This window comes from Syngnathus leptorhynchus, chromosome 2 (genome assembly GCF_054491065.1).
Source record: "Syngnathus leptorhynchus isolate UIUO chromosome 2, UIUO_Slep, whole genome shotgun sequence".
NCBI lineage: Eukaryota > Metazoa > Chordata > Actinopteri > Syngnathiformes > Syngnathidae > Syngnathus > Syngnathus leptorhynchus.
In genome coordinates, this window is record NC_141196.1 from 16,935,445 (window position 1) to 16,947,703 (window position 12,259).

The window sequence follows — 12,259 nt, forward strand, 5'->3', positions numbered from 1 at the left end:
CAAGTTTTCCTGTAAGAAATAATGGAAAACATATAAATCCGTTCTGACGTAGCAATGATGGAGCCTTTTGCATAATAATTAGTGATGTTTGTGATGTCTAATACACTTATAGACTCGTTATTACAAAGGTTGTGAACCGCTGTTGTGGGGCACCGCTTTGCTGGGCGGAGAGAGTTGTGACCAGACACATGGTCACTGGGGAGAAGAGTGATATGTTGATCGTATGTCCGTCCGCCAGGCAAATAGTGGCGCACACTTGACACGAATAAGAGACTGAACAAGATCAAAATGCACGTTACTGGAGAAAGGGAGCTTTCATACAGTAAAGTAGCTGGTTTCTTTTTGACACAATGCTGACACTAAAATGAAGCATCTTTGCATGAAAAGTCTCTTTTAATATTATATATATCATAAGTACATAACAAATTCACATATCAGTCTTAGTTTTGAATGATTATTTGATAACTCCTCTGTTAAGCATATATTGGTGTTATGTATTTTTCTTTGAGTTTATTGATTCATCTGAACTCATTCTACTGCCTGATTATTTTGTTAGGTTTTCATATATTAATTTCACTTATTTTACTGGTTCTTTTATCACAAACAAGATATTTAGGTTGAATTACCTGACATGTTTCGGCTTGTACTTCCGCCTTCATCAGAGTGTCACTGGTGTAGTTGTGACGCGTCTTCATCAGCTGATAAAGACGCGTCACAACTACACCAGTGACACTCTGATGAAGGCGGAAGTACAAGCCAAAACATGTCAGGTAATTCAACCTAAATATCCATCCTTCCATTTTCTGAACAGCTTTGTGCCCACGGGGGTCGCGGGCGTGCTGAAGCCTATCCCAGCCGTCATCGGGCAGCAGGCGGGGGACACCCTGAACTTGTTGGCAGTCAATCGCAGGGCACACAGAGACAAACAACCATCCGCACTCCCACTCACACCTAGGGGCAATTTTGAGTGCTCAATCGGTCTACCAAGCATGTTTTTGGGATGTGGGAGGAAACCGGAGTACCCGGAGAAAACCCATGCAGACATGGGGAGAACATGCAAACTCCACACGCTGGAGGCGGAATAAAACCCGCACCCTCCTAACTGTGAGGCGGACGTGCTACCCAGTTGTTTGTCATAAAAGAACCAGTAAAATAATTGACAAGTGAAAACAAAATGAACATAGTACAACTATATTAATTTCATGTTTTATGTATTGTTATGAACAAATATCCTTCCACAAAATCTCAGCAGCTCACAAACTTCACTTACAGTAGGTTCTGACTACTTTTATGAACCATCACTGCCACCTAGTGAATAATATCCATGTGTACATTGTCAACCGTCCTTTTCCTCAAATGCACCACATGAAAGGATTCAAGTGTGACTGACTAAAGGTTGCCTCTGTTAAAGTTTAATTCCTAAAAGTACTTTTTGTCACCAAAAGTAATCAAATGAAATGGGTAATGAAGACACATGCTTCTTGAGTATTTTTGTCAAGATTAATTGAGGGGTTAAAATAATAAGAATGTCATAATTTGACAACGTAAACATCAGTGGTGTTATATCTGAATAATCATTGACAGCCCCTTTCCTACTCACTTGTTTTTGACACTTGTTCAATTGCAGTCACCCATTATTCACTTGGCCAGGCGACAGTATATGAGCCTGTGACCCTAAGAAGGACAAGAGCTATAGATAATACAGTACTTCATCTACACACTCTCAAGAAAATCTTGTTTTTCTCGATTGTATGCTTTGGATGAAATTCTAGAAATGACAGTAATTTACACCTGTAGGTTAACGCTGTTGTAAATAGCTGTGCATTTTTTCCATGGAAATGTGTACAAGGAACTTTGAACTGGAGTTAGTTCCTTTGAATTACTGAAGAAGATAACATGTACTAATGCCCTCTTGTTGTGCTTGCATAACACTTGGTCCCGAACATGATGATTATATACAACTGTACATTGGGACACTCTGTTTGAACTACTGTATTCTTCATAGTCTCTCTCTCTCTCTCTAAAAGTGATGGATGTAACTTGCTTTTAGACTTCTATTTTAGTAGGCCCAGCGAATTGTAATTGCAGGAGACGTAGATTTGCTCACAATGACAATTACACTTTCACAAAAGAATACCCAACACGCACACGCGCACACTCCAATGCACTATGATGCAATGTTGCGCAATGGCCGCATGCCACTGTGGAGTTCCAGCGCGTCAGCACAAAAAAAAAAACAGAAGAGAGCGTGATCCTGTTCCGATTGACCTGACTGACTGTGAGGGGCAGCAGGACTTATTCTTCACCATCATCGTCATCAATGGTGAGTCTCTTTTAACTCCTTTCTGCCTCTTACACTCTCCGGCGTTATTAAGGAGCGTTTAAAAAAAAAGACGAAAAAAAGGGGAGCGTGTTTGTTATTTTGTTCTTGTTTTTTCTGTGTGCCATGAGCCAATAGGAGGGCCCCCTCCTCCAACCCACCCTCTAGCTTCACTCTGATTGGACACGGTCATGGTCAGGTTCATTCACTTCATGGCCTCATTTGATATAAGTTGCAACAGAAGGGTGCAAAGCCTTAAACCATGCTTGACTGGAAGCTTTGGTAGTACTTTCATTTTAACGTTAACTTACGAAGAGCACACAATGGAGAACGGTATGTGGATGTGGGATGATTTAAACATGATTGATGCTGTTGAGGTTGTTGTCACTGCTGGCACCAAATTTACTTAGAAGATATCCTGTCTTCTCTTGTTTAATGTTTCATTGATTTACACATATTATATTATTATGTCTACATTATTATATTTGAAAAGGTAAATACACCTGAAGAAATTTCTTCTTCGATACTTTTTCATTTTTATTATTTTATCTGGAGGCATGGTGGCATGCTGGTCAAGTGGCTGTCACCTCTCTCGCAATACTGATGTGTGGGTTCTAATCTCAGCTCCAGCCTTCCTTCTGTAGTTTGCATCTTCTCCCTATGCTTTTCTCCGGGTACTTTCTCCACCCCTCCAAAAGCGTGCATGTATGTTTGATTCGTTGAAGACTGTAAATCAGGGATGTCAATTAATTAATTAAAGGGACCACATGAGACAGTCTTACCGCGACTTTGTCTGCATTCGTTTAAATGTAGTATTTAGAGAAAGAAATAGATAGATAGAGAGACAGAGAGAGAGAGAGAAAGAGACAGAGAAAGAGACAGAGAGAGACAGAGAGAGAGAGACACACACAGAGACAGAGAGAGAGAGAGACACACAGAGAAAGAGACACACAGAGAGAGACACACACAGAGAGAGAGAGACTGAGTGACTGACTGACTGACTGAGTGACTGGCTGGCTGGCTGGCTGGCTGGCTGGCTGGCTGGCTGGCTGGCTGACTGACTGACTGACTGACTGACTGACTGACTGACTGACTGACTGACTGACTGACTGACTGACTGACTGACTGACTGACTGACTGACTGACTGACTGACTGACTGACTGACTGACTGACTGAGTGTAAATATGGTATCGTTGTTTGTACAAAAGTCTGGAAATATGAAACTAAACATGCATTTACAGGTCTGGAAAAGTATGTAAAATGGAAATTAGTGTAAAGACAAATATACATGGTTGTCAGACAGTTAAAACAGCTCTATTATCTAAAATAAGATAAAAGATTAAAACAATATTGATTGATCCATGTTTCTTCAAGGTGCTTGGAAGCACAAATACAATACTTATGTGAGAGCACACATTATCACAATATGGTCTTGGAGAATACGGTATTCTGATTGGCTTAGAAGATACATCAATGTGCATTGTCAGCTAACAGTGTAAATGACAAAATAGACAGTTAAAATGGTAACTTTCTGGCCCCAAATCAGACAAATAATCAGAAAATCTATTGTATTTCCTAGAAAGGGATGCCAAATAGCGATATGATTTCCTTGGAAAGTTATGGGATTGGAATGACTCTTAATCAAGCACTTGTGGGTTACAAAGAAAAATACAAACGTATGAAATTGTTAATTATTTCATTATTTATTTTTAATTTGCAGAGGCAACCGTACTCTGCTGCGCATCGTTTCACCCCTCCAAATCTTCAATTAATGCATGAGAATTGTAAACTTGGTCAGGCTGTAACCCTGACGTATGTATATGTCAGATTTATCTTTTTTTCCTCTCCCATTTTGTTTAAGGGGCTTCTTTGAATTATAGTTGCACATTTGATTTTCATACTCTTGACACACCCTTCATTTTTATTAGATGAATGTATTACAGGGGAAATTAGTGTTAGCTTTCTGCAAAAGATGCATAGTAACGTTATGCAAAAATGACTTTTTTTAGTGTTTGCAAAATTTCATAAAGCAGGTTCACACTGTGAAATTAGGCACATGTACTTGTTTGTTTTTGTTAAGAATGGGCAAGTAGTTACCAGGGATCAGTATTGAGCCTATGCTGGCCTCGTTTCAAGGTATCGAGGACTCACAAAGGTCATCGATAGCAGTCACTGACACCCTCTTGTGGCCAATTCTAATACCGGGAAGTAAAAGACATGCATGACTGCCAAAACATTTTCTGATCTTCATCTGTCCATCCTCTCAAATGTCCATTGGAATCCAATTTTTGTAAGTAGTATGTTTAGAAGGTTTATATTAATGCTTAGAGTGCGTTATGAATATGAAAAAAAAGAAAATGTATACATTTATTTGCTAAATTTCTGCATGGTTGAAAGAGCGTTTTTTTTTTTTCTCTCTAATGCCCATTAGGAATCATTTTCTTTAAGTATATGCTTTTATCGATTGACAAAAATGGAACGCTATGATTATGCAGTGCATTAATGAGGTCCACGGCGGCTCGGTGGTGCACTGGCTAACACGTCGCCTCACAGTTAGCCGGGTGCGGGTTCGATTCCCCCTCTGGCCCTCCCTGTGTAGAGTTTGCATGTTCTCCCCGTGTCATCCCCAAAAACGTGCTTGGTAGGCCGATTGAGCACTCCAAGTTGCCCCTAGGTGTGACTGCGAGTGCGGATGGTTGTTCGTCTATGTGTGCTCTGCGATTGGCTGGCAACCAATTCAGGGTTTCCCCCCGGCTACTGCTCCATTATGCCCGCGACCCCCGTGGGGACAAAAAGCAGTACAGAAAATGGATGGATTAATGAGGTCCGTTTTATCTGGTAAATACAGTACAGGACACATAGTGGTTTTCCTTGTAGTACTGAAAAAGTGACATCAAACGTCCCTAATTTGTAATCATTGCAAGAAAAATGGTCTTTTATTTTCACATTGACAAAACAGCATTTGCATGTCATCCATTGATCTGAATAAATCACGTGCACTGTGCAGTGCGTAGCACCATGACTGAGTTTTGGAAGGAGCACTCCAGGGAGGCCACAGTGCAGGAGATGATGCTGGACTCACGCGCCATTGAGCTGACACAGCAGGAACTACCCGAGATCTTGTCTATGTTGCCTAGTCTAGCTGGATGTCGATTGCTGGAACTGGGGGCCGGCATTGGGTAAGCATGCAATGGTGGTCTGGATGCGCACGTTTCTGAGTGCAGACTTGTACCCCCCAATTCTGTAATTTACAACCGAAGTCCTCAACAGAAAAGAACTGGTTCCCAGCCAATTGTAAGGTGCACGTAGACAAACATTCATGCTGACATTCATTTAACGACAGTGGCGTGTTTTCATTATGTGGGAGAATATGTTGTATGTGTCCCACTAGTCTAAACATGGCATTCTGATTAATATTGAATTTGTGGAATATGAATTAAACAGGCAAAAATCCACCTTTTTCCATCCATCTAACAGGGCAGCCATTTTTCCACTAGCTATTGACTGAAAATGACATCACAGTTGCCAGTTCTCAGATCACAACCAATCACAGCTCAGCTTCAGAAAAGTGATGAGGATCACCAGTATATAAAATCGATGGATTATTTGCTGGCCACCAACACCAAATTGTACAATAATCTAACAAGAGGTTTATATTTCAAATCTCATCATCTTCAATATCGTACAAGACTGAGACACATATGCTTGATTAAACAGTCGATACACCAGCCATCTGCTGAAACAGGCAGACCATGTGACTGCTGTGGATTTCATGGAGAGCTTTGTGGAGAAGAACAGGCAGATCAACGGGCATCACAAAAATGTTACCTTCCTCCAAGCTGATGTTATGAAGCTGGAATTGCCTTCACACAGGTGTGTATGGCAAATGCGCATCATCCAATCAGAAGTCATCATACTGATGGACACAATTGTATTGACCCTCACTTCTCCCATCCTCCTCAGTGTTGACTTTATCTTCTCCAACTGGCTGATGATGTACCTCAGTGACGAGGAGCTAAACTTGTTGTTAAAGAAAATGCTGATGTGGTTGCAACCTGGTGGCTTGCTCTTTTTCAGAGAATCATGTAACCACCGATCAGGTACAAAATTCATCCAGTTTATCCAGGTCAATATTTGTGTTGGCACGGTGTTGGAGTAATTGTGCACACACAGGTGACTGTAAAAGGGAGTTCAACCCAACATGTTACCGCACTGAGGCCCAGTACAACCATCTGACCACTTCAGTCCAACTGGAAGATGAACAAGCGGATCAGAAGTTTGGCTTCAACATCATACTCAGGAAGAGGGTTAAAACTTATGTTGAGGTACTTTGCTTTGGATCGTTCACAATATAGAATTAAACCTTAACAAGTTGACTTGTTCAGCAGTGTCAAAAAACTGCCACTGAATGTGCTTGGCCTTTTACCTCCAGATGAAGAACAACCCAAATCAGATCTGCTGGCTGTTGGAGAAGGCTGCACGTTCTTCAGACACAAATGAGACATTCAGCACCTTCCAGATGTTCCTGGATAATAAGCAGTACACCAGGCGGGGCATCCTGCGCTATGAGAAGATGTTTGGCACGGGCTATGTCAGCACAGGCGGGCCTAGCACCACCAAGGTCAATGTTAAAGTTCCCCTTTTTAATTTTAAATGACAATAAAAGCCATCTAGGGAACAGAAACTTTAGATAGTTTTCATTAAAAATAGAGCACAGTTGGGCATGTGGTTCAAACGTATGCCTCGTGTTTGAATTTCACTTCAGGCCTGTGCCTTTCACTATGGAGAGTGCAAACAAGTTCATTATATAGCACAACCTGCTATCTGAGGCTAAGAGGGATAGGTGGCAGCCTCTGGACATGACAAGATGCATACAAAATGGATGGATGGGGGACCAAGCCCCTCCGCAAATCTTTATCAGAGTGATATCATAGTTTTTGGTTCATGCCAGAATCAAACAACTTCATACAAATGCAGAGACATAGAACATTATGGTAGAAAACAGAAAATGAACTTTGTGAACTTGTGACTCTAGGAATTTGTAGATCTGCTCAACTTGCAACCTGGCCAGAAGGTTCTGGATGTTGGCTGTGGTATCGGTGGAGGCGATTTCTATATGGCAAAGGTCAGAGCAAATTAAGAAAATTGCCAAATCAAGCAAGTAACAGAATCTTGACGAGTGAATGTTGACAAATTAGAGTTGGTCATATTGTGTTTCAGACATTTGGAGTGGAGGTGCTTGGCTTTGACCTGTCAGAGAATATGGTGGACATCGCTATTGAGAGGGCACATACTGAGAGGCTGCCATCGGTACGTTGAACGGCTCACACACCAGATAGCCGTACCATTGAGTCATGGATGAAAATCATGGCCGATAGGTCGAATTTGAAGTTGCTGATGCCACTAAGAGGTCGTTTCCGGAGGGTTCGTTTGACGTCATCTACAGCAGAGACACGATCCTTCACATTACGGACAAACTGGCTCTCTTCAAACGTTTCTATGTAAGTTGCTGTTGATTTTTAAAACTTAACGCGGTATACATTTCTTAATGTAACAATGATTCATTTTTTTTTTTTTAAATAAAAAGGATATTTTAAAGCTTTAATTGTTATATCACCAGTCCGTGCCTATACACCGCCCAGTAATATTTGGGCTGTTTGAAATTCCAGGATCGACTTAAAATGCACAATAATCGTTACATACCGGTGAGCTTTATTTGACTTCCTCTAAACCTATAAATGCACATGTCCAACTGTTCAGTATTTCTATACTTTTTGCGATGCTCTCTACAAGAGAGAGAGAGAGAGAGAGAGAGAGAAGAGAGAGAGAGAGAGAGAGAGAGAGAGAGAGAGAGAGAGAGAGAGAGAGAGAGAGAGAGAGAGAGAGAGAGAGAGAGAGAGAGAGAGAGAGAGAGAGAGAGAGAGAGAGAGAGAGAGAGAGAGAGAGAGAGAGAGAGAGAGAGAGAGAGAGAGAGAGAGAGAGAGAGAGAGAGAGAGAGAGAGAGAGAGAGAGAGAGAGAGAGAGAGAGAGAGAGAGAGAGAGAGAGAGAGAGAGAGAGAGAGAGAGAGAGAGAGAGAGAGAGAGAGGAGAGGGGGGAGGGGGAGGGGGAGGGGGGAGGGGGAGGGGGAGGGGGAGGGGGGAGGGGGAGGGGGGAGGGGGAGGGGGGGAGGGGGAGGGGGAGGGGGGGAGAGGGTGTCACAGAATAGCATAGAAGCTGCCATCCTTGGAAATGTTTTTGTCATTGATGTCTCAAACACCTGCTGTGATGTTTACCGTTCAGGTTCTTGAAAGAGAACTGCAAGTTAGGCAAACAAAATACTAACAATGAACAGTTGCACGTGACTTTTTTTCCCAAAAGCTTTGAGATCAAATTAAGTTCACTTGTAAAGTTTGAGAGAGCATTTTAGCTTCATCCTGAAATTCAACCCACTTAGTGTGAGTCGTGTTTATGTATGTTCCACAAAATATTCGTGAGTCTCATGAACTGAAAGCAAACTTTTTATGATCTAAGTGCATGCTCTCTTCATGTCTAGTCATGGTTAAAGCCTGGTGGCCAGCTGCTTATCAGTGACTACTGTTGTGGGGAGAAGCCATGGACCCCCCAATTTGAGGCTTATGTCAAACAGCGGGGCTACATCCTCTACACGCCGTCACAGTATGGAAAGGTAAGCACACAGTAAAGTCTCATTTAAGGTTGAGGCCACCGTTAACCAAAACAATTTCCTTTGTCCAGTCGCGGTCTCAATCTCATCTCTTGAAAGTTCATTTTGGAGTGACCTCACCTCATTGCTCCTGTTTACTCATGTTGTCTCCTGTGTCTGCTGGCGTAGTTCATTCAGGAGGCTGGCTTCTGTAACGTTCAGGCAAATGATCGGACAGCCCAATTCATCCAGGTCATAAAGGAAGAGCTCCAAAGAGCAGATCGAATCAAGAGTGAATTTATCAAGGTTGTCATTCTCCCAACTAACTACAAATCGAAATGTAGCCGGATGTCTAACCCGTAGGTGTGTCTGCAGGAATTCTCTGAGGAGGATTATAGTGCCATTGTAAATGGCTGGAGGGATAAATTGGAGCGTTCTAACAACGGAGACCAGAGATGGGGCCTCTTTCATGGAAGAAGAAACTGAGTGATTATCTCTAATTGAATAAGAACTCCTCAAACAAGTGGGTGGGGCAGGTGGAAAAATATGTGTCCTATGTCCTTCTGACACGTGATTAAATCTGTGTTTTGTTTGACACTAATGTGTTCCGTGTTGACATTTGGTAATTTTATTTATTAATTTGCCTTTTTCTCCTTTGAGGGACTTGATCATTACAATGATCTAACCTGTGTTCTGTTTTTACTGTATATCGTTGAAGGAAAATTCATTGATGACGTCATCTTGTAACAATTCAATAAACGAATGACAGTTATAATTATGTTTTGTTAAAAAACAAAAACAAAAGTAAACTTGTCCAGTTACAAACTTCTAAAAATCTGTGTGTGTATGTGCGTGCGTGCGTGCGTGCGTGCGTGCGTGCGTACGTGCGTGCGTATAACGCAGGAAACGTTTTGAGAAATTGAGACATTTTGTTTTACCTGAAAAAAGAAAATACGAAAAGAAACACTTTTTGCGGGTAATACCGTTAAACGTGTCATTGACTTACTGAATGACAATATCACCATAACAAAAGTGAAAAGTCCTTGAAGAACCCATCCTTTTATATATATACTAAAACCCTCACAATATTACATTAACAGTACCAGCAATAACCAGTAACTCGTTTTAAATTTACTTTTGGTTCAAGGATTAAGAAGAGTCATCATTGACCATCCAAGCTGATATCAGTCAAGTGCAAACGTGCCGCTCACCGCGTGTAGTCGGGTGCCGCTGCTGATGACAGCAACTCAGATAGGCCACATTTTTATTCCAAGATTCACTATTTGATGCATATGAAATTGGAAATGTGGTTTTATGTATGTATATTGCCTTTACTGTACTTTTTGTCTTGACAGCTGGCGGCTGTCTCTTTCTCACTCTTGTATGAACCCATAAATGGATTTTTTGGTCTGTATAAAAGCTCCTGTGCATTTGATGAATTGTAGTTTGAGATGTCGTCACATCAGGCCACACCAATTTAGATTTTGAATTGCCACAAAATCAGTGTTATGGCAGAACACCATACTCTGAGTGGGAGTGCAGTGGTGGGTTGCACAGTTCAGCTAATCCCATTCAAATCTCATCCCTCGATGACCAACGAAGGCCTGGCCTGGCCGGGCTGAGCGAGGCTCGTGCGTTGAGGTGTCAGGCCATTCTGGAGTCTGTAACGGAAAGCAGCTTAATATAGTTCTTATATGCATTTATATAATTTCCTTCCCTAACAGAGAACAGGCTATCTCGTGGTGCCTTGGATCTGATTATATGTGCAATTTCTTGGATACTTTAGACACAAAGCAGTGAATGGGTAAAAAGGTGTGTGTGGGGGGGGGCACGCATCTTGGGTGGTCAGTATTGTTGGGTGTCTGATTTTTTCTTCCCATAAGCTGCTCTTCCCCAAAAGAAAAAGACAGTGATTAGTGTTTGATAGCCAGTTATGTGAAAAAACACCAGAAAGAGTAAATATCTCAAACAGTCCTTTCCTCATGTCTTTTTGACAACTGCTATTTTATTATCTGCGTGTCTTATACGCCAGTTTCTGTGCCATGTAGTTTAATAACCCAGGCTTAAAAATGTATTACTCTTTTATGAAGTCATACAGTTTTATGCGCTTCACAATGCACTTTGCATCAAGGTAACATCATCATAATGATAATGTTTTTCCAAGCAAAGACCAGCTTCAAAGATGAAAACAAGAAAATTCACCTGAGGTACAAACAGCCACATAGTGAAGAAACCTGTTATTTAGTACAATGTCTGACTGGTTATTTGCCATCTCCAGGACATTCCCAAGCATCAGATGCTTTCACAGTACTCTTTCAAGACATGTCAGGCCACCTCACAGTTGACAAAAAGTACAAATCACGCAAATGGAAACACAAACCAGCAGCCACATTTGCAAATAATGTAAGTGTTTGACTTCAACAATACGATTAAACACTTTCTTTGTTATAGAAATACTTTCTTTTATCTTTGCACACACCAACAATATAGATAACGCACAAATGTCACTTGGGCAGAGGAGCATGGAGAAAAGTGGAAATTCAAAAGGAAATTCAAATTTTGAAGTTGTTAAGAGCAATGGTGAGAAAGAGACACAGAACCAGCACAGACATTTCAAGCTGGGCTGTTTTTAACCAGTATGAATGATGTATTATTTTAATTGTCATTTGTTGGTTCGTCATCAATACAACTCCACAGCTTGTTTGCACAGAACTTGTCGGACGGGGTATTTAGCTGCAAATCTGGTTCACAATGCAAATAGAGGAATTTGTTTCCTTCTTTTTGAGTTACCATGGAACCATTGCACTCTTTCCTGTACAAGCATGCATATCGTTGAGTACTTGTCCATAATTCAAATCTTCATTCATGTCTCAGTCCACTAACCATAAGTTAGCCTGCTAAAACAAATTTTACAAAATGAATTGAAACTCGGAACTTTGTGAACCATTAGTGTATTTCTACATTGAAACAAATTCAAATACTAAGATGTCGTAATGTATTCCACAGGTCGGCTCGGTGGTGAACTGGGTAGCACGTCCGCCTCACAGTTAGGAGGGTGCGGGTTCTATTCCACCTCCGGCCTCCCTGTGCGGAGTTTGCATGTTCTCCCCGTGTCCGCGTGGGTTTTCTCCGGGCACTCCGGTTTCCTCCCACATCCAAAAACATGCTCATGTTTACATCATTTATTTTCTGTGTTTTAATTAAAACGTGATTTATACTCCGCATCAACGTTTAAAAGTGGTGTAGGAGCCCAAGTGCTTGTTACAACCACTAGATGTCAATGTTGTCATTCAGAAG

At 41.4% G+C, this 12,259-nt stretch overlaps 1 protein-coding gene across 3 annotated transcripts; it reads left to right on the top strand.

Annotated features, from left to right (window-relative positions):
- The first annotated feature begins 704 nt into the window (after positions 1–704).
- pmt (phosphoethanolamine methyltransferase) lies at positions 705–9,737 on the top strand. Of its 3 annotated transcripts, none has more exons than XM_085905796.1 (12): positions 705–770; positions 5,329–5,500; positions 6,039–6,194; positions 6,285–6,421; positions 6,495–6,646; positions 6,754–6,942; positions 7,357–7,446; positions 7,542–7,631; positions 7,700–7,822; positions 8,855–8,986; positions 9,152–9,268; positions 9,338–9,737. In XM_085905796.1, the coding sequence occupies exons 1-12, from the start codon at positions 764–766 to the stop codon at positions 9,446–9,448; spliced, it is 1,476 nt and encodes a 491-aa protein (XP_085761922.1). In that variant the 5' UTR covers positions 705–763; the 3' UTR covers positions 9,449–9,737. The 3 variants fall into 3 exon arrangements, with proteins under 3 accessions (XP_085761922.1, XP_085761920.1, XP_085761921.1); XM_085905794.1 differs by lacking the exon at positions 705–770 and adding an exon at positions 1,165–2,323; XM_085905795.1 differs by lacking the exon at positions 705–770 and adding an exon at positions 2,366–2,653.
- The last annotated feature ends 2,522 nt before the right edge of the window (positions 9,738–12,259 follow it).

Bases quoted from the DNA above. Each gene is read 5' to 3' on its own strand.
- pmt (XM_085905794.1), top strand. From the start codon at position 2,170: ATGATGCAATGTTGCGCAATGGCCGCATGCCACTGTGGAGTTCCAGCG. The intron at 7,447-7,541 runs GTCAGAGCAAAT...ATTGTGTTTCAG, and splicing joins GCGATTTCTATATGGCAAAG to ACATTTGGAGTGGAGGTGCT. The intron at 9,269-9,337 runs GTTGTCATTCTC...GTGTGTCTGCAG, and splicing joins TCAAGAGTGAATTTATCAAG to GAATTCTCTGAGGAGGATTA.